The sequence below is a fragment of the Anomalospiza imberbis genome, chromosome 20 (genome assembly GCF_031753505.1).
Source record: "Anomalospiza imberbis isolate Cuckoo-Finch-1a 21T00152 chromosome 20, ASM3175350v1, whole genome shotgun sequence".
Lineage (NCBI taxonomy): Eukaryota > Metazoa > Chordata > Aves > Passeriformes > Viduidae > Anomalospiza > Anomalospiza imberbis.
In genome coordinates this window covers 5,961,957-5,983,696 of record NC_089700.1, presented here as the reverse complement: position 1 = coordinate 5,983,696, position 21,740 = coordinate 5,961,957, and the positions used below count along the sequence as shown (strand labels likewise).

At 51.6% G+C, this 21,740-nt stretch overlaps 2 protein-coding genes across 3 annotated transcripts; both read left to right on the top strand.

Moving 5' to 3' along the window:
* The first annotated feature begins 1,034 nt into the window (after positions 1-1,034).
* On the top strand, positions 1,035-8,457 carry LOC137485706 (argininosuccinate lyase). 2 transcript variants are annotated; one of them, XM_068210338.1, is made up of 16 exons: positions 1,035-1,055; positions 3,141-3,335; positions 3,446-3,529; positions 3,841-3,897; positions 4,466-4,563; positions 4,721-4,798; positions 5,031-5,108; positions 5,489-5,541; positions 5,742-5,804; positions 5,976-6,090; positions 6,712-6,796; positions 6,964-7,023; positions 7,159-7,242; positions 7,513-7,593; positions 7,686-7,792; positions 8,219-8,457. In XM_068210338.1, the coding sequence occupies exons 2-16, from the start codon at positions 3,189-3,191 to the stop codon at positions 8,367-8,369; spliced, it is 1,341 nt and encodes a 446-aa protein (XP_068066439.1). In that variant the 5' UTR covers positions 1,035-1,055; positions 3,141-3,188; the 3' UTR covers positions 8,370-8,457. The 2 variants fall into 2 exon arrangements, with proteins under 2 accessions (XP_068066439.1, XP_068066438.1); XM_068210337.1 differs by lacking the exon at positions 1,035-1,055 and adding an exon at positions 1,222-1,465.
* Positions 8,458-9,943: 1,486 nt separating this feature from the next.
* On the top strand, positions 9,944-20,519 carry GUSB (glucuronidase beta). The gene is made up of 12 exons (XM_068210335.1): positions 9,944-10,195; positions 11,790-11,978; positions 12,352-12,533; positions 12,999-13,141; positions 13,310-13,497; positions 14,204-14,356; positions 14,901-15,079; positions 15,466-15,612; positions 16,629-16,713; positions 18,181-18,357; positions 18,841-18,976; positions 20,107-20,519. Exons 1-12 carry the CDS (start codon positions 9,968-9,970, stop codon positions 20,262-20,264), a joined length of 1,965 nt encoding a protein of 654 aa, XP_068066436.1. The 5' UTR covers positions 9,944-9,967; the 3' UTR covers positions 20,265-20,519.
* The last annotated feature ends 1,221 nt before the right edge of the window (positions 20,520-21,740 follow it).

Genomic DNA, 21,740 nt, shown 5'->3' with positions numbered 1-21,740 from the left:
TCTCTTGCTCCCAGCAGCAAAAGTCTGGCATTGTCCCTCATGGCCAGTGCTGGTGACACAGGGCCAAAATGAAAGTAAAAGAGAAGCAGCAGATTACCACATTTTAGTCTCTTACTTAAATAAGTAGTTTACAGTCACTGGTAATCCCCACCCATCCATCCTTTTCTAAAAATTGTGAAATATTTTAGATTGGAGGGGCCTGTGGAGCTCTACAGACATTACAGAGTGTGGCCTACCATGTCTTCAGACTTTCACCATCATCCTCTGACTCACTGGAATTTGGGTTTTGGTCTCAAACCCCTGCTCATTACAGGCCACAGAAAGGCACTTGAGCCAGGAATTCACTTAGGCTCATTATCAGCTGGGTCATTCTGGATCTAAACCTCGTGCTCACCATTCTTCCAAACCCTCAGTAACCTCCTGTCAAAGCTGGAGTATGGAATGGACATCCATAAAGGAGGAACATGAAAAAAAGAAGCATTAAAAGTGAGGGACTCCAGAAGAAGGGGGAACCTGGCAACAAAATGGTTCAGAGTTTTTCTCAGTGCAGACAATGTAATGGTCTGTGCATCCTTAAGTCTGCAAGTCTGAAAAAGAAATGATCAAGGGAGGAAATGTTTGAGAAACAGTGAATTAATTGCTGGCTACATACAGAGTCTGAGCCTTCTTCCAGATACTGAGGGCACTACACAGAAAATCCAGCTGCAAAAGGACCTTGTGGGGCCGCCAGAGGCAGCTGGGTGTCCCTAGCAGTGTCCTGCTGCTCCAAGGACCCAAGGACCTGGATGACGTTCCTTCCCAGCTATATGACACCAAGGCTGGTTAAAGGACAGCAAAGCTCGAAAAGGTACAAGAAAACTGGGATGTCGCTCCTGAGTGTGCTGTGAGGCACAGGGACAAGCAATGCCACTGCACAGAGCACAGGAGCGGGGCTGGCCCGGGGACTCCCCGCCCCGGCGGGCGGGACGAGCTGCGGGAGCGCCGGGGGCGCGGCGGGATTGGAGCTGGGACCGGGATCGGGATCGGGACCGGGACCAACATTGCAGCTGGGACCGGTACAGAGGCTGGGATCGGGACTAGGGTTGCAGCTGGAATCGGAGCCGCGATTGGAGCTGGGACCGGGAGTGAAGCTAGGATCAGGATCGGGACAGAGCTGGGATCAGAAGCGGAGCTGGGGTTGGGATCGGGACCGGGATTACAGCTGGGACCGGGACCGGGTTTGGAGCTGGAATCGGGACCGGATCTGGGATCGTGACTGTGACCAGGATCGGGATCGGGACCGGAGCTGGGACTGGCACCGGGATTGGAGCTGGGATCGGAACCGGGAGTGGATCTGGGATCGGGATCGTGACTGTGACCAGGATCGGGACCGGGACCGTGCCCGGAGCCGCCCCGCAGTGTCCCCGCCCCGCAGCGGCCCCGCGGCGCACACGGAGCCAGCGCGGCCGCGATGGCAGCAGCCGAGGTGAGCGAACTTTGTTTCCCCGGGGGTGTCGGGGGTGCTCAGCCGAGCGGAGCTGTCCCAGGGCCTCCGCGTTCTTGCCTTTGTCTCCTGGGAAAGGCCGATACTCGTGCCTGGGACTCGCGCTCAGGCACTTCCCAGCAGCTTGTGTAAACACTGCTCGGCACAAAAGCTGCATTTTCAGTTTCCTTCCCTGCCCAGACGTGACCGGGCATCCTGGCGAGTTCATTTTCTGCTCTCCAAATCGCTGCTCCACGTTGCAGGCAGTTTGTCATTGCCAGGCTGCACAGCCACTGCTCCAAAGAGTCCTGGAGATGCTTAAATGAACCTTTCAGCTTTGATTTCCAGATTGTAAATGTGTAGGTGGCAATGTTTCTGCTGACATCCTTCTTGCTTTGATGGGAAGATTTAAATACCTGGATACTCCTGGTCCCCAGTGCTGAGAATGGCCTTTAATTTAGCATTAATGTTGCTCCTGGATGCACCAAATGAGTGTTGAGGAGCTCTAGCACTTCTTTTTCTATTCTGATCCCCCTCTTTGCCTTCCCTCAGCTTTCTGACAATGCTGCCTTTTACACATGGCTACACCCTCACCTCTGCAGGCTCTCTCCTGTTGTCCTTTCAGGCACAGGGACATGGAAACAGTCACCAGGGAAAACATTTTAAAGGTTATTCAACAGTGTTTTGTCTGGCTGCTAAAGGCCTGGCACAGATCAGCTTCCAGATGTCCTGCCAGCTCCTTGCTGTCCATGGTAGTTAGAGTGACCAGCATGAGAAGAAATTTGCCAGTGTTGTTTAAAGAATCAAGTAGACTAGTAATTATCCACTCTGCAATCCAGCTGTATTTAGTCCCTTCCCTCAGGTGCCCTCCAATTCCTTTTTGTGCCTGGTAGCACTGGAAAGTTGCTTTTGAAATCTTGGATAAATTGTCTCTGCCCAAGTAAAATTCTGACCCACTTCAGTGCAAGCTTGGCAGAATGAAAACTTCTTGGGTTGTCTTACCTGGGCAAGAAAAAAGCTTTTGAGCTGACACAGCTCAGGTGAGGCCAGCCAGGCTCTGAATCACTGCTGGAGAAGCTCCCACACAACACACACCCTGCTGTGGGCACAGCTGGAGCCCTGCACAAGCCTTTGGTCACTCGCTGAAGTGGGTGACACATTCCAGGGGGTGAGGTCACCACAGGAATCCTGGTTTGGATGGGAAGACCCCACTTTTGTTTCTGTGCTGGCCCACAGCTCTTTGTCAATCAAAGAATTGTTAGTTAAACATGACCAAAAAGTTTTAAAGGATACTAATTTCACTTTAATCCTCCTGACTACTTAGTTTTTCCCCCCTTTACAAGGCCTCAAAACAGAAATCTGTGCTGGTGTTGCATCCTTCCCTGATATTAATTTCAAGGACTCCCAGCAGAGTCCTGCAGATGTAAAATATCTTGGAGGGTTCCTGGGCCAGACCTTGGAGCTCAGGAGTAAATAACACTGACAGTGATGTGTTCTCCAGCTCTTCAACCACTTGCCAGAGATCCTGAAGCCCAGGGGACTTTCTGGTCAGTGCTGTCACACTGAAAGGAGCTAAGCATGGGCTCTGTATCAGATGAATGGACCACTGGATGTTATTTATTGCACAGGATTTATCTGAAGTCATTAGGCCTCTTTAATTAGCTATTTTCTCTCTCAGGGGAATAAACTTTGGGGTGGAAGATTCAGTGGAAGCACAGATCCCATTATGGAGATGCTCAATGCTTCCATCAGCTATGACCAGAGACTGTCTGAGGTGGACATCCAAGGGAGCATGGCTTATGCCAAAGCCTTGGAGAAGTCTGGGATCCTGTCTAAAACTGAACTGGAGAAGATCCTGGGTGGCCTGGAAAAGGTATTTCTTTCCTTCAAAAACTGTCAGGTGAATGAATGGCTCCTGACCTGAGAGCAGCCTCCCTGGATTTAATAACTCCTGTGGCTGACTGGTGTTTCTGCTGTTTGCAGATCTCTGAGGAATGGTCCAAAGGAGTCTTTGTGCTGAAACAAACTGATGAGGATATCCACACTGCCAACGAGCGCAGGCTGAAGGTTTGGCTCCTCCAGCCTCTTCTTCCTGATCCCCTGACATTAAGGGCTTGTCCTTCTGTCCCTCTGTGAAATCCCTTTAGAGAGCTGCTGGCACTGAACCCCCCGGGGCACAGCCAAGGGTCTCCAAGCCCCCTTTTTGGGCTGTACAAGCACAGAACCCAAAGCTGCAAAGCTGCCCTACCCCAGAACACACCCCATGGTTACTCACAGGGTCCTGGAGCTGAGTCCCTTCCAGGCAGGGGGATGTGCTCATGTGGATTGTCCTGTTTAGAACACAGAGATCCTGACAGAACTCCTGCTCTTGTCCTCAGGAGCTGATTGGAGATGTGGCTGGGAAGTTGCACACTGGCAGAAGCAGGAATGATCAGGTATGGACAGAATCTTTTCTTCTCCTTTTGTATTCCTCCACCTCAGTTCTTTAATTGAATATTTTTATGCCATCTCTCTCATGCCCTGACACACTCCAGCCTGTATTCCCTTTAAATTAATGATGGCTTTAAACTAATGATGCTGCAGTGATTCATCCACCCAGGGGAGTGGGATCTGCAGGACTGCATCCTGCTGGTAAAAGGCCACAAAATTCCACTGACATCTCTGGAAACCTCCAGAACCCCTGACTCTGCTGGCTGGGTGCACACATCTTTCAGGAGCAGTCTTCCTCAGGATGATCAACTTGTGTTGGTTGGGAATTTTCTGCTTCAAATTTGACAATATCTGAGAAGTGCACTGAGAATAACAGATTTTGGTTCTGTCCGTGGAAAGCAACAACAGCTTTCACAAATCAGTGACCAGGGAGGCATTCCACAGGAGGAAGATCTCCCTTCCCATCACACAGCGCCAGGAGGGAATAACAGTGCCAGGGGGTTCTGCTGAGCAATATTTGGTCACTAAATCCGTCCCGCTGTGCTTGGCCTGGCTGTGGCCAATCTCCCACAGGTTGTGACTGACCTGAAGCTGTTCATGAAGAGTTCCCTCTCCATCATCTCCACGCACCTCCTGCGCCTCATTGAGACCCTGGTGGAACGTGCTGCCATGTGAGTTCTTTTCCACAGTCCCTGTTTTCCATTACTTTGGCCTTTTTGGGGCAGGAGACTCCTAGGCTTGTTGTGTGACTATGCAGATGCAGGATCTCCTGTGGCCCTGCCCTCCCTGCTGTCTCTGCTGCTCACCTCTCTGTCCTTTCCCTCCCAGAGAAATCGATGTGATCCTGCCTGGCTACACCCACCTGCAGAAAGCTCAGCCCATCCGATGGAGCCAGTTCTTGCTCAGGTGAGCACCTCCCACCCTCTCCACCCTCGGGGCCCTGCTCTGCTGAGGGGACAGCCAGGGGTGGAGACAAACCAGAAGAGAAACCCCACAAACTGGAACAGGAATTCCCAGTGTGCTCTGACCAGCTGGGAATCCAAGCATGGGTTGGGAACTCCCTGTTCCCCATCCTTTGGCCATTCTCACCTCCTGGAGTGGGAGATTTTCCAGCTTCATCTCTCCTGTCCTTCCCCAGCCACGCTGTTGCTCTGACCCGCGATTCTGAGCGCCTGGGAGAGGTGAAGAGGAGGATCAATGTCTTGCCTTTGGGAAGGTAAAGTTTAATTTTTATTGTGATCCTCAGCCCTCACTTTGCTCTGAGATAAAGACAAGAAGCAGATCTGTTCATCCCATGAGCCACTGGGGTTTCTATTCCATAGACACTGCAGCCCAGCTTGCCTATCCAAAGACTCTCACCATAGAAATAGTTTTCTATCCCTTCTTGAAAATCAAGGCTTACAAGGCTTCCATTAAGATCTGCCTGTTTGGGAGGGAAAATCTGGTTTAGTCCAGAGTTAAGGGAGCCTCAGACCACACTGTGAAATCCAAGCGAATTGGGGCAATCTTCAGAGAGGTGTCATCCCTACAGCTCAGTATTTGTCGGATATCAGTTTGGATATCATGGGTGACTTCTGGTTCTTTCTCCCCTGGCAGTGGAGCTCTGGCTGGAAACCCCCTGGGAATTGACAGAGAGCTGCTGTGCAGTGGTAAATGTCTCCCTGGGACTACTCATAATATCTGGGATTTTGGGAAGCATCAGAACATTGTCCATATGTTACTTTGGATGTGTTGCAGCACTTGAACAAGGGGGTGGAGGGTAATGAATAGATAAAAAGTCACCTCCTCTGGGGCAGCCTGGTGCATTCAGGGCCAGTGTGAGCTTCTGTGTCCATCCCCTTCCTTGCAGAGCTGGACTTTGCTTCCATCAGCCTGAACAGCATGGATGCCGTCAGCGAGAGGGACTTTGTGGGTAAGCACAGCCAAAGCTTCCCAGCACTGGGGGAAGCAGCTCCTGACACCTTTCCAGTTACCCTTCTTTAACAAGGGACTGAAATCCATCACTAGGAAGTAAAGCCCCACTCAGGGTTCCCTGGCTTGTCCAAGCACCTTTTCCCCTCCTGATTTCCTGCCGTCCCTGCAGTGGAATTCCTCTCTGCTGCCACCCTGCTGATGATCCACCTCAGCAAGATGGCTGAGGACCTCATCATCTACAGCACCAGCGAGTTTGGCTTCCTGACCCTCTCTGATGCCTACAGGTAGGTCTCAGCTCTGGGCAGAGAGCTCCTTCCTCAGTCTCTCCTCCTCAGCTCTCCACGCTGGGTGAGGCAGTGGTTGGGGTCTGTCTGTGCACAAGGCTGAGCCAGCATCTGGAGCCTGGCACAAAGGCACCCTCAGGGTGAATATTCTTCAGCAATGGTAATTTATTTCTGATTCCCTTAACTCAACCAAGTTTGTGTTCAGCCCAGCAACTCCTGTCCAGGACCTGCTGGCAGAGACAACTTCCTCTTGTGCCGGGAATGCTGCCAGAGCCCTTGCATGGCTGGGTTTGCAATCCCAACAGACTCCTTGTCTGCAGGGTGGCACAGCCACAGCCTTCCCTCCATGAAGTCACACTAACACTTAGTCTGACCTGCTGATATGACCCTGGAGGGGGAGCCCCCTTTTAAGTTTGTCTGTGAGAGGTGGGAATGTGTGGGAGCTCCAGACAAGGTGCAAAATCAAAGAGCAACTCAGTCAGTTCACTAATTTCCTACACCCTAAACAGGAGTACAGGGAAGAGGGTCCTACACGTTGCTTTTGGAGGGCTCGGTCAGTGATGATGTGTGTGTATGGATGAGGATTTTGCTCACCAGTGCACTCCACTCATGTCCCACCAGCACTGGCAGCAGCCTGATGCCTCAGAAGAAGAATCCCGACAGTCTGGAGCTGATCCGCAGCAAAGCCGGGCGAGTGTTTGGACGGGTGAGCCCCAAAAAGAAGGAGGAGGGAGAGGAAACTGCTCCTATTGGGGCTGGAGAATCTCCTTTTTCTTTGCCTTTTCTTTGTAAAGAGCTGTGGGTTCTGGCCCTGCCCTGGGGCTGTGCTTTGCTCTGTGCCTCACTCCCTGCCTCTCCTGTTTCCCTCTGCAGTTGGCTGCAATTCTCATGGTCCTCAAAGGACTCCCGAGCACCTACAACAAGGACCTGCAGGTAAAGCCCTTGTTCCTCTCCACACCATCTCTCCTGCTGGCTGGAGGAGTCAGGAGAGCTGGGCTGCTCAGCCTGGGGGGGTTTTGGGCTGCACCAGGCTGGCTCAGAGCCATTTCCATCACTGTTCCAACACAGGAGGACAAGGAGGCTGTCTTTGATGTCGTAGACACCCTGAATGCTGTGCTCCAGGTTGCCACTGGAGTGATTTCCACCCTCCAGGTAAGGATTCTTCTTGTCCTCTCACTATTCAACATTATCATGGTTCATATTCTGTGAGTAATACAGAGAGCAGAGCTCCAGATTGTTCACAAATAAAAACTCCTCAGTACCCCACCCACTCTGCTCATTTTGGTCCCCTCTACCAGCTGCACAGAGCATTCTATTAGAGCTCTAGATGAATTCCCCTCTCCCTGACTACTAACATGCCCCAAGGAGGAGCTGATGGTAACGTGTCTCTGGGATCCTACAGATGTCTTGTTGATCCTGCAGATCAACAAGGAGAGCATGGAGAGGGCGCTGAGCCCGGAGATGTTGGCTACTGACCTCGCTCTCTACCTGGTTCGGAAGGGAGTAAGTGCCAGAGGGAGAGCTGGAGCTGGGATTTCTTTGGATGCAGAGGAACTGAGCTGAGTCCTGTCTGCTCCGTCCCTTTCCCACTGCAGATGCCCTTCAGACAAGCCCACATGGCCTCTGGCAAGGCCGTCCAGCTGGCCGAGACCAAAGGCATCACCATCAACAATCTCAGCCTGGAGGACCTGAAGAGCATCAGGTTTGTACCTCTGTTATTTCACTTCCCTGCACAGGCAGGGCTCAGCCTCCCTGACCTGCCTTCCCCAAAGTGCCTGGGCCGGGCTGCACCTCAACATCCTCCTGTCCTGATTACCACCGCTGCTCCTGCTGGGGCTGAAACATCTGCTGGAGGGGGACAACATCACCTCCCTTCCACTCCAGCAGGGTGGAACGGGCATGGGCAGGGGCAGGAGCTCTTGGGAGGGGCTGGGAGACACCTCTGCCCTGAGGAGGAAGCCCCCAGAGGGGTTTGGCTCTGAAGTTCCTCGGTGTCCCCTTGGAGGCAGCAGAAGCTCAGGAGCGTTTCCCCTCGGGAAAAGGCTCCATCCTCGCTCCCTCAGCCTCTCCACAGGCACTGGGCACGTGGAGCAGCCCAGAGCCCCCTGACACCCCCCTGTGCCCCCAGCCCCCTGTTTGGCAGCGACGTGGCGCAGGTGTTCAGCGTGGTGAGCAGCGTGGAGCAGTACACGGCCGCGGGCGGCACCGCCAAGAGCAGCGTGTCCGCCCAGATCGAGCAGCTGCGGGAGCTGCTCAAGAGGCTCAAGGAACAGGCTTAGAGTGTGGGGAGAGATCCCGTGCCTGCAGCGGTGTGCCCGTGCCACTGATCTGGAGTTAATAAACACTGGGGTGTCTGTAGTTCACTGAGATCCTGCTCTTGTGTCTGGGTTCTTCAAGAGCTCACCCTCCCTCTTCCCCCCAAGAAGCCACCAGCGCTCCTTTTTGCCATTTCCAATAACTTTTAACCTTCACACTTCAACAAGTGTCTCTGAAAATAAACAGAAGTGAGCAAGCAGGCAATAAATAAGTGAAGTAAGCAAGCAGTAGTAATAAACCTAAGCTGTGCTTAAGGGGAGGTTTAGGTTGGACATCAGGAGGAATTCCTTCCCAGAAAGGGTGACCAAACATCAGAACGGGTTGTGCAGGGAGGTGGAATCACCATCCCTGGAGGTGTTTAAAGGAAGAGTGGATGTGGCACTCAGTGCCCTGCTCTGGGTGACAGAAGGGTGTTGGGTCACAGGTTGGACTTGGTGACCTCAGAGGTCTTTTCTGACCTAAATGATTCTGTGATAAATAAATAAATAAACAAATAGTGTAAATAAGTAAGCAAAAGAATAAATAAGTAAAAGTAGGTGATAAATGCATTTAAACCCCTGAGTAACAAATAAGGAGGGAAGGGAAGGGAAGGGAAGGGAAGGGAAGGGAAGGGAAGGGAAGGGAAGGGAAGGGAAGGGAAGGGAAGGGAAGGGGAGGGGAGGGGAGGGGAGGGGAGGGGAGGGGAGGGGAGGAGAGGAGAGGAGAGGAGAGGAGAGGAGAGGAGAGGAGAGGAGAGGAGAGGAGAGGAGAGGAGAGGAGAGGAGAGGAGAGGAGAGGAGAGGAGAGGAGAGGAGAGGAGAGGAGAGGAGAGGAGAGGAGAGGAGAGGAGAGGAGAGGAGAGGAGAGGAGAGGAGAGGAGAGGAGAGGAGAGGAGAGGAGAGGAGAGGAGAGGAGAGGAGAGGAGAGGAAAAGGGAGAGGGAGAGGGAGAGGGAGAGGGAGAGGGAGAGGAGAGATCACTCGCCTCTCGATGAAATCCAGCTATCCAGGACAGAGCCCGAAAGTTCCTGGAGGTGCCTTTACGCCGGACACTCGTGGCTTTGACCGGAGGCGACCGTGGGACAGGACCCGCTCCCTGTCGGGCCCTGCAGTCGCTCATCCCGTTGGGGCGGGGACCCGATCGGGACCGGGACCATGACAGGAATCGGGACCGGGACTGTGACAGGGATCAGGATCGGGACTGTGACAGGGATCGGGACCGGGACTGTAACAGGGATCAGGATCGGGACTGTGACAGGGATCGGGTCCGGGACCATGACAGGGATCGGGATCGGGACTGTGACAGGGATCGGGATCGGGACTGTGACAGGGATCGGGTCCGGGACCATGACAGGGATCGGGATCGGGACTGTGACAGGGATCGGGATCGCGACAAGGGTCGGGACAGAGCACCCCTCAGCCGAGGCCCCGCCCCCGCCCCTCAGCCGAGGCCCCGCCCCCGCCCCTCAGCCGAGGCCCCGCCCCCGCCCCTCAGCCGAGGCCCCGCCCCGCCCCTCAGCCGAGGCCCCGCCCCCGCCCCTCAGCCGAGGCCCCGCCCCTCATCGGGCCCTGCCCACAGCCAAGATGGCGCTGGCGGCCTCAGGCGGTGGCGGTGCCGGTCCGTACACGCTGCCGGTGCTGCTGCTGTTCCTCCCGGGGCTGGCGGCCGGTCCCGCCGGGATGCTGCAGCCCCGGGACACCCCCTCTCGCGAGCGCAGGGAGCTCGGCGGCCTCTGGAGCTTCCGCGCCGATCTGTCTCCGGGCAGGGACGCCGGGTTCGTGCAGCGCTGGTACCGGCGGCCGCTCCGGCAGGTAGCGGGGAGCGGGGCGGGCGCTGCCCACCCGGGGCACGGGCTGCGCTCTTTCCCCTCCGAACCGGGCTCCGGCCTGCTGGCGGGGCTCCGCTTCTTTCTTCCTCTCTTCCTCTTTCCCTGCCTTCTTCCCCAGCGGGCTGGCGGAGCCGCTGCCGTTCGCCCCACGGTGCTGGCCCTGCCCGGGTTGTTCTGGAGGCAGTTCCTAATCGGCAGCCCCTGCTGATGCCCCTGGTGCTGCTCCGAAGGCAGACTCCGTCTGAATGAGCCCCATTCACCTCCAGGTGTCCCGTGCTGCAGGAGCCTTGCACAGCGCTGAGCTTCCAGCAGCACAGAATCGGCAAAAAGGTGCCTGGAAAGGCACTGGGAATTGTTTATTCCGAAGTTTCAGAGTGCTGGTAGAAAAGTTTTGGTGTGGCTGGGATCTGCTTGGAATTTAACTGCATTACCTGGCAGAAAAGAGTTACTGATTTTATGTATAAAATGGATAAGTTGTTCGTTGTTTCTGTTTTGAGCCTTTTGGCCGATTTTGTTGCTGGATTGTGGAAGGAGAGAAGAGCTGAAAGGCACTGTGCTGCTGGAAGTTTTGCAGAGGAGAGGAATCCTGAAATATGCCCCTTCAAAGAGAGGTTTAGATGAGTGCACTCAACCTGTTTTAGAGCTCAGAGAATCTCCCTGAAGGACACACAGGTTCTGGCCAGCACAGGCAAAGGTTTTCCTGCATCACATACTAGAAAATCCTCCTGCCTGTCCAAGAATCTTCCCACTAGGATTTTCTGATGAGGGCACTGGGCTCTCTGCAGTGCCAGTGCTGAGTCAGCCATGCACATGATGCCCACCCTGGGTGCCCAGACCTTCCTCATTCCATTTCCTGACGCTTCCTCAGGAAAGGAGAAGCTGCAGAACTCCTTTGTGCAGCATCCTGAGTGCAGAAAGTGCTGAAAATGAACAGCTCAGTTTGGCAACAGCATCTGGATTCCTCAACATTCAATGTAGTGTGACACTGCCTCCCTCTAATCTTCACACTGGAATAAGCAACTGAATGGATTCTGTTGTAATCCCAAGGAATCTCTGTTGCTTTCACACAGTGACAAAGCCTGAGCTGATCCCAGTCGCCACGGGGAGAAAAATGTCCCAAAATATCCATTACTGCCCAAAACATCTATTATTTTCTGACACTTTTACTACATCTCTTAGCTGACAAACAGCACCACATGTGCTTTGTCTGTGGCACATTGTCCTGGAGCTGTGCAGGAGAAAATTCCCACTGAAACAACCCGGGCTTGGGTTTTTCCCTACTCACTTCTCTGATTCCGTGATTCTAGAGCCATTAATAAAGACATTTCATTGTACAGCAGGAGTGGAAAAGAAAGGAGCAGCTGCTTCCTGTAGGAGAAGGCAGGTTCCTGTGCCTGGTGCTAATTAGGGCTTGTATAGGAGCTGTGAGAGATCTCAGCAGTTTTTAAACAGCTTTTCCCAAGTATTTCCCCTTGGCAAAGGCATGGTAAGGCTGTCAGTGGAAGGGGATACCTCCAGTAGTAAAATTTCTCTTTTTAAACGATCTGTTCTTTCCTTTTGCACGCAATTCCTGCCAGTCCGGCCCTGTGATTGACATGCCAGTGCCTGCCAGCTTCAACGACATCACTCAGGACCCCAGCCTGGAGAATTACATTGGCTGGGTGTGGTACGAGAAGGAGGTGCTGCTCCCCCTGCGCTGGCTGCAGGGCGAGCCCGCCCCCAGGGTGGTGCTGCGCTTTGGGAGTGCCCATTACTACTCCATCGTGGTACGTGCCTCGGGGCGTTGGCCCTGTGCTTCCTAAATTAGGCTGGACTAAAAGCAAATGCGTCCCAGCCTCGATTTTGCATCCCCTTCTGCGCTCGTGCCTGTTTTCCCCCAGCAAGGATGAATTCCAATTTCTCTTATCTGATCCTGGAGTTTGGAATTGGTAACTAAACATTTCCTGATGAGTGGATCTGCCCCACAGTGTCCCTCAGAGACACTTGATGTGACCCAGACCTAGCTCCCAGCAAAGGGAGATCCCTCAAAGATCCTTTGAGGATCAAGAGCCCAGGTGTTCCTTGTAACTGGGCTTCCCTTCCCTGTGCTCTGCTGACCACAAAATCCCAATAAGCCATTTTTTGTGTCTTTCCTTGCAGTGGGTGAACGGGGTGCAGGTGGTGGAACACGAAGGGGGGCACCTGCCCTTTGAGGCTGACATCAGCAGCGTGGTGCAGGGCAGCCCAGGCACCCTGTGCCGCATCACTGTGGCCCTCAACAACACCCTGACCCCCCACACGCTGCCCCCGGGCTCCATCCAGTACATGACTGACAAATCAAGGTGAGTTCTGGCGTGTTTTACTGCTGGGCTCATCCCAGGGCTGTGGGAGAAGGGGGAGTTTGTTCAGCTGCTGGTTCAGAAATCCCTCCTCGGGGTTGTCTTTATGGTGGATTTGTCGGTGGAGCTGCGAGGAGTTTAAGCTGTGGTGTTGTGAGGAATCTGCAGTGAGTTATTGCATCTGTTTTGTGCACGGGGGGCTCAGATTGGGTGATTTGTCAAGTTGAATCCAGGGCAGGTTTGAGAAGCTTGGATTCAGCTGGGAGCTGCAAGTACCAGCTCTCCTGAAGGATCAAGATCTTCGTTAACTTCTTTGTTAACTGCAAAATCCTTCAGTGTAGCTGACAGACAGATCCAGCCTGTCATGAAGAATTTTACATGATTATTTTGCACTGCCAGCATGCAAACGCTGCCTTCAGCTGTGTATTGAGGTGTAATGCAGCCAGTTCTCCTGTCTTGCTCACTCAGGTACCCCAAGAACTATTTTGTGCAGAACATCAGGTTTGATTTCTTTAATTATGCTGGGATCCACCGCCCAGTTGTGCTTTACACCACTCCTGCTGCCTACATCGATGACATCACTGTGACAACCACTTCATCAGACAGTGTTGGTAGGTCCAGAGCAATTACAGCAGCTCCCTCAGGCTCCAAATGGAGGTGCCAAGGGCAGCGGGGAAAATACCCTGCACCAGTCTGATTGAATTTGTTTCCTGGTGGCTTTTCCTGGGGCTGAGCTGTCTCTTGCAGTCTCTGATTGAATTTTGTTTCCTCTGAGCCAGCCACAGTGCAGTATCAGGTGTCAGTGGTTGGCAGCACAGCCAATTCCTTGTCCCTGAGTTTACGTGACCATGAGGGGAAGGTGGTTGCTACAGGAGATGGCCCAGTGGGAGAGCTCAAAGTCCTCAACCCAAACCTCTGGTGGCCTTACCTGATGCACGAGAACCCTGGATACCTGTACTCCTTGGAGGTAAAGTGGCATTTCCTCCTCTGTGGGTGTGTTTAATAGGATTAAGGCACTGCCATATGGCCCATGCTCTGTCCTCTCCTCTCACGGGCCCTGTGCGTGTGACCTGAGTGGCTCTGCTAATTAGGCAGTAATCAAATCAAGCTTTGGCAGCTTCTGAAGGGTCTGGCAGGGAGAAGAGCATTCCTGGAGTGTGCTCTGAGGTGCTGGCCCTTCACACTGAGGGTCCAGTCCATCCCCTCTGGGGAGATGATGAGTTCAACAGCTGGAGCCTGGGAGGTTCTGTGGGAGGTGAGGATCAGTGGTGATGTTCAGGTGCAGAAATCAGGGAGGATGAGCTGCTCTGGGTTTGCAGGGACTCAGGCTCACACCTGGGAGCAGGTGATGTGTCAGTCATTGCCTGGCATCAAGGTGCAGGGCACAGAAATGTCCCGGGGGGATGCCATGGGGAAAAGACGCTGAAGTTTTTTGGGATGAGCAAAAAGGGTCATCCCAGGGCTCATTCTTCATCCTTCAGCTTCCACACCTTGGATTTGTATTTTTTGTTCAGTCAGGCCTGGCTCCCCCCCCGAGCAGCAGCAGTGAGGAACAGGCTGTGTGCTGAGGCAGGGCTGGGAAGGGATGTGGGGCCAGAATGTCCCTCCCAGACAGGGGAGGGAGCCCTGGGCATCCGTGTGAGGATCCCTCCCGTTCCTCCCTGGACATGCAGGTGCAGATGCAGGCCCAGGTGGGCAGGGCTCTGCTGGAGGACGTGTACACGCTCCCGGTCGGTATCCGCACCGTGCACGTCACCAGCACCCAGTTCCTCATCAACGGCAAGCCCTTCTACTTCCACGGGGTCAACAAGCACGAGGATGCAGATGTAAGTGTGGCACCCAGGGCCACCTCAGCTCACACTGCCGAGGTGGCACCTGTGCTGTCTCCCCTCTCCTCTCCAAGGAGCTGTTTCCTCACACCCTCCTCCCAGGCTAAGCACTAAGGGGACACCATGCCCGGTCCTGCCACAGTCCTGCCATCCCTCAGGACACATGGATGTGCTGGTGCAGACACTGAAGCATCTCCCAGCCACAGCTTTCAGCCAGACATGCTGACAGTCAGTCAGTCTGCTGTGAGAGTGGGGAGGCCCTGGCACAGGTTGCCCAGAGAAGCTGTGGGCATCCCATCAAGAAGCTTGCCCATCCCTGCAAGTGTTCCAGGCCAGTTGGACAGGGCCTGGAGCAACCTGGGCTAGTGGAAGGTGTCCCAGCCCATGGCAGGGGGTGGAATGATAGGAGATTTAAGGTCCCCTCCGACCCAAACCCCTCTGACTGTGACAGTGGCTGTTGGGTTCCCCACCCCAGGCAGGGCTGGGGCCGGACCAAGCGGGGAAGCTGTGTTCACAAGGGCTGGTTGCTCTCTCCCCCCAGATCCGTGGCAAAGGCCTGGACTGGCCCCTGATTGTGAAGGACTTCAACCTGCTGCGCTGGCTGGGGGCCAACTCGTTCCGCACCAGCCACTACCCCTACGCCGAGGAGATCATGGACCTGTGCGACGCCTACGGCATCGTGGTCATCGACGAGAGCCCGGGGGTGGGCATCAAACTGCCGTAAGAGCTGCCCAGCACACCCTGCCCTTGCTCCCCTGCTCCTCTCTCAGCCGTTCCCAAGTGTCCCATTACTATTTTTACACTTCTGTCCTCAGTGTCCCACCCGTTGTGCTGATAATGAGAGTACTTTGTTCTGTTTGGAAATCTCCCGTTGCGCCACCGGTGGTGCCTCATGATGTTGGGCAACCAGAGGGCATTTTGCCACGTTTTGCCACATGGCTCCATTAACGAGCCCAAACCTTGGCCCTGAACTGTGCAGCAAACTTTGGGGAAACAGGGCAGAAGCCATTCTCAGCATCAAGGCTGTGCTGTGCCCAGAGGCTGAGTTTTCACAGGGGAAGGCAGAGGGGATGGATTTTACACCCTCACCTCCTCCTGTCTTCCAGCGAGAGCTTTGGGAACAAGTCCCTGCAGCATCACCTGGCTGTGATGGAGGAGCTGGTCCGCAGGGATAAGAACAGGCCCTCAGTGGTCATGTGGTCAGTGGCCAACGAGCCAGCGTCAGAGCTGCCCCCAGCTGCTCACTACTTCAAGTAAGTGCCTCTGCTCCTCATCTCTTGGCAGATGGTGCCTCTTCTTCCTTTGGGATGGCACAGAGAGGTAGTAAAGGGAGGGCAGGCATTTTTGGGAACCCTGGAACTGAACCTGTGGGTGCAAACTAAAATGGAACTGCTGCACGTGTGGAACTGATGCTCAGAACTGTCCCAGGGTCTTGGTTCTGAACCCCCAAGACTCCACAAAATTCCCAGGAGTCCACTTGGTTTGAGCATCTCTTCTTGAGCTAAGAGTTTAGTAAAACCAGACCTGGTGAGAATGGAATATTCCTCATTAGCACTGGAAGACGAGTGCTGAATCCTCTGAGATTTACAGCAAAGCTGTAAAATAACTGGCCTTTCATTCTGAACACAAGGTTCTGCAGTTAGTGCTGCTTATTTGTTCTGTGGCTTCCCACTTCAAAGCCACTGCTTTGAGTCCCTGCAGCCCCCTTGGTTTATTTCTAATAAAGAGATTTAAGCTTTGGATAGCACAGAGGCAGCTCTGTTATGGGCAGCAGACTGTCCCTGGGAGCTGAGGTGCATAAAGAGAGAACTGTGTGTTTCATTCTTCAGGATGTTCCACCACCTCCTGCAATGCCAGGGCAGCAGCAGAGCTTGACTCTCCCATTCTGTCCCATCTCCCTCACTCAGGGCTTCCTCAGAAACATCCAGCCTCTGCCTGTTGTGGCACAGGGCCTCAGGAACACATCCCAGGAGTTGTTCAGAAACTTCCCATTGCCCTCTTTACAGTTTTGTCTTCAAACTCAACTGTCCCTTCAACTTCTGAGCTGCTGGCACCACCCATGTGCCTGTGCTTGGTGTGCTTCCACTCTGCTCTTTTTCAGGTGGTGTGGCATGCACTTGGTGACAGATACTCTCTTTATTTCTTTAAAACACTGGCTGCTAAATCAAAAGCAGCTCTGTCTGGGGGGTGGAAGGACAGAGAGCCTGGGGAGAGGGGGCTGTGCTTCTCCATGCTGTTGTTGAACTCTTGCTTTACTGTTTGCAAACAGGACAGTGATAGCTCACACTAAAGCTCTCGACCCCTCCAGACCAGTCACCTTTGTGACAGATGCTAATTACGCTCTTGATCGTGGTGTAAGTTTGCTTTATTTTCTAGCTTTTTCTTTTTTTTTTTTTTTAATTCATATATTAAATTTCCTTCTCTTGTCACTTGTTTTATACTCCTTTCCCCCCACTCCTACCTAAATTTACTGGAGATATTTAGCAGGGAAAGGCTGAAAAAAATTACTTTTTTTTTTTCTAGTAGAAATCACCTTATCCTGTAGTTGTAGTCCAGCTGAAAAAAAAAAAGCATCTGTAAGAGAGAACAATTCTTTGTGTGCAGGATTATGCCCCTGGATTCCATTAATACTGTCATGCTTTGCCATGCCATTGGTTGTGTTTACTAATGCTCAGGATTTTCACTTGCAATTAAGCCAAAGCTTAAACCTCTTTAAAATGCTCACAACCCTTGTGGAAGTCTAAAGGAAGGAAGCTTTGCTTTAATTCCTGCTTTCAACTGCTCTAAAACTTCTTTGGCAGATGTCTGTTTGTGTTGAATAATCTAAAAGCTCCTCCAGCTCCACAATTAAAGCCTTAGAGCTGGATAAATAACCAAAGGCACTTTCCTTGGATTTTTGGGCCTTTCATAGCATGGCCCAAGGATTTTTAACACCTGTATTTGTTTCCAGGGTAGATCCTTGTACAATAATCACTTCTAGCAGGTGAGTTGGTGCTGCCACACATCCCTGATCCAGGTTACATTTTGGATTTCTTGTGAAATGTCCTCTAATGAGCAGGAATGGCTGCAACTCTGAGGTTTTTCCTCCCCACCCCAGAAAAGAAAACAAACCTCTGATGCTTTTATATTTGAAGGAGCCCAGCAGGAATCTGCTTTTGGATATCCCATTCCCACTCTGCCCAACTGGAAGAGCTCAGGCAAACAAACCCAAAGAACAGATCTCACATACACTGATGTGATATTAGAACTTTTTTTTTCTTTTATTACAAAACATGTTAAGAGAACATTGAACAAGTTACATACAACATCACTTTATTTTGAGGGGGCTTTGTGCCCTTTTATCACACTGTCCATGTGGTAGAAATGGCAAATAACTTGCAGAATGCTTTAGTCTTAGTATTGCACCATTGATGCACAAAATTTAGTTGCTAGTCAAAATATTTGACCACTCACTTGATAATCACATTCCAATACTCAAAAAGAAAAAGTACATCTAAATGTACCAGCAAGCCAGAGACATCTTGGAAACAAAAAAACTTCTAACAAACCTGAGAATGAAACGTGTTGATCTTGTCTAAGTCTTTGCTGTGACTTTCTAATCTGTAAGAAAAATGCCAAATGAATGCTGTTAGCTTATTACATTTATCCTTTTCTTTTTTTTTCTGGGAAGATATTATATTTGGAGGGCCTGAGTGAAGGGGGAAACAATTAATTCTATGTGTAATAAACCTGGATTCCATTAAATGAACCCAAAGGAGGATTTAGATTTACAAGAGAAGGTTGAAGTCTGTGCCAAAACACTCTCACCTTGTTTTTTGCAGGCTCCCTATGTGGATGTGATTTGTGTGAACAGCTACTTCTCCTGGTACCATGACCCAGGCCACCTGGAAGTGATCCCACTCCAACTCACAGCCCAGTTTGAGAACTGGTATAAAACCTACCAAAAACCCATTATCCAGAGCGAATATGGAGCAGACTCGGTGCCTGGACTGCACAGTGTGAGTGTTGTGGTGTTTGCCAGATGGAAACAGGGCAGCAAAATGTAACTGGGAGAGGCTGGCACCACTGGGCCTGGCTTTGCTGGGAGATGCTTTAGCTGGGAGTGTCCAAAAGGCTCCAGGATTGGGATCCTGCTCCACCAAAACCAGTGAGCTTTGCCACTCACTTTGTCTGCTAAAGAGGACTCCAAACTGTCCTTGGCAGTGCTAGAAAAGGCTTAAATGAAAGCAAACCCTGGAGAATGGAGGTTGCTGGTGCTGTCCCATGCAGGGGGGGTGGCACTCCTGTCCCTGCCATGACAAAGGCCAGCAGGGGAATTGGCCCTGGGAATACCTGGAGTTCTGTGTTTGCTAATGGTCCCAACAGCCATGTTAACACAGCACAACTCACAGACCAGGCAGCCCCAGAGTTTCTGTTCAGGAATAGTTCTCAGGCAGTGGGATTGGGATAGTTTGTGCCCTGAGCCTGTTCTCCTGCTGCAGGACCCCCCCATGATGTTCACTGAGGAGTACCAGCAGGCCATGCTCAGGGAGTACCACTCCGTCTTCGACAAGAAGAGGAAGGAGTACGTGATCGGGGAGCTCATCTGGAATTTTGCTGATTTCATGACCAATCAAGGTGAGCTTTTATTTATATTCTAAACACCTCTCCATCCTCCCTGGGAATTTAGTGGTTGATGCCACACAAACACTGTGCTGAAGGGTAGGACAAAAGGTCCTCTGTTCACCAGGACAGAGCACAGCTGATTTTGTCACAAAATCCAGCATGACCAGAGCCAAAAGATAATGTCCTGCCTGTGCTTAATTCACCCTTTCTCCTGCACAGATGCTCCCAGGAACATGAGAAAATGCACAAGGGAAGTTTGTGGGAGTCCCAAATTGCTCCTGGGTTTTGGTCACCCTCAATTCAGAGCTTCAGGGACATCTCACTTGCTTCAAGTGTAACCTACAGCTGCCCTGGGAACAGAGCACCTTAAATAATCATAATTTACGTGGTAGAGGTTCAGCAGTAGAGGAGCAGATGCCACACTGGCACACAGCTGTCTCACCATGACACTCTATCCATTATTAACAGATAAGTGCAGTAGTCACAAAGGAAGGGAAATTCCTTAATTTACAGTGCAGTCCCACAGAAATTAAACAATCACAACCCAGATCTAATAATGAACCTGTTCTGCTTATGCCACCTGCAGTGGGTTGGGTGGTGAGCAGTCAGGGAGAGGGAGGAACAGCACTAAAATACCCTGCAGAGCACCAGGACAGGCATTATAAAGCTCAGGGATGGCAGTGGCCAGAAAAGCAGCATCAAAGAGGACTGAGAAAATGTAGACAAGGTCAGACACAGATGCAGTTCCAGTCTCTCTAGGTGTTGCAATCCTTTTCTCTAATTTCCTATGAAAATTAAAACAGGCAGAAAGGAGCCAGACACCACACAGGACAGTAAACAGGCATCCCCATTTCCTCCATCCAATCTGAAGGTGGAGCCAATCTACAGCAGATTAACACTGATCAGTGGGCACACCCCAGTTAAGTGTCCCAGCTCAGCACTGTGAAAACAAGGACCTGCAGCTGGATTGCTCTGTCCCATCCCTGGCTCCTGCCAAGCTCCCCTGCTCTCCCTGACTCTGCAGAAGAGAGTGCAGAGGTCTCTTCCACCTGGCCTGATTTAGTACCTACGTTGTAACAGCTCACAGCAGGGCCTGGAAGAGCTCGGTTTATACATTTCTTTATTTTCTAACTTCTCTGCAGGGACCACACGAGTTCTGGGGAACAAGAAAGGAATCTTCACCCGCCAGCGCCAGCCCAAAGCCGCTGCGTTTGTTCTTAGGGACAGATACTGGAAGATTGCAAATGAATCAAGCTGTCTTCCTCCTGTAATAACATCACATTCCCTCTTCCTAAAATGAAAACAAAGGGCTTAGTGGCTGGGGATTATGTTGAACTTGTTATTAAATCTCTGTTTAAATAAGTTTTACGCCTGATTCAAGTCTTGCAAGTCCAATGCAATTTCTAGTCCACCTGAAGTAGTTACTGTGATGCAAAGCAGATCAGAAACTTTTGTTTCCTCTGCTCAGCCATGTCTGGAGGCTTCTTTTTTCCAGGTAGGAAAACTAATATTCACTTTCAAGGAGCTGAAGTTAAGAAATCCTGACTGAGGTATCGGTTTATGGCAAAAAAAAAAAATACAAATATTACATGATACAACTCAATGCTGAACTTAAAAACAAAATCTAAGTTACTCTAAATGAACATCACATCCCTCTAAAGCAAATGAGGTTTTCCAGTTAAACTCCCCTAAGAGTTAACACTATTGAGATCACAGCAAACTGTCCACAGGATTGCAGAGGAGCACAGTTTGTGCAGCTGCTCTGGCCTGACAGGATGGATGTGTGAGAAATCCTGAGCATTCCCAGCAGCCAGGAAGGGTGTGAACCACCCAACATACTCCAACAGAGAGTTTGGAATTCCTGTTCCAGCAGCAAGGTGGAATGTTACAGAGAGAGGGACTACATCAACTCAACTTTAAATCTATGTATTTTACAGTACCAAAACCGCCACTGTCAGACACAAACTCTGTCTAACAATGCCACTTCCAGTGTGGAAGGGCTTCCTTCATATTAAATGTCACCACAGGAAGAGCAGCCCAGAGGGAAATTCTGTTCCAGACCTTTCTCAGAGTGGCCTGAAGCCCTCTGGGGCAGGGCCAGGTGTAAATCCCTGTGCTGCTTCAGTGGTGTCCCTTTAGGGCTGCACACCAGCCCTAGGCCCGGCTTTAGCCTGGCATGGATCACAGCAGCACTCGCAGCAAATCTCAGAATATTTAGACTGTAAATTTCCCAGCATTGTCCCAAAAGCAGCATCACAAGGAGCAGAACAACAAAAGCACAGGCTGCCCAGTGCATTTGGAAATTTACAGTTCTGGAGTTTGATTATTGGAATTCACAGATTCTGGGTGAAACTGGTGCCATGACTCCTGTTCCACAGCTGCCTCTGGGTGAGTGGCTCAGGGAAGTGACCAAATCTGACCATATATAGGAAATATTTGCTCTTCTGTTGTGTGCTGGCCAAATTCTGTTCCCATCAGAGGTGGTACACGAGGAACCAACAGCACCTTCCATCCTGCCCCAGCAGAATAAGGACACAGATGTTCACTGCAGACTCCACAACAATTTTTGTGTTTTTAAGGGAAAAGAAACAACACTACAGCATTCCTCACACCGTGCTAGGCCTAGATTTTCTCTAGAACTAAACCCCCAGAATATAAAACTCTATGCACAATAAAAAGACATTTGTTCAAGCACACCATGGTACGAGCAATTCCCATATTTAAGCCCACTAGCAGTGTTTGAAAGTCATTTCAACTTCTCCATCATCCTTTAAAA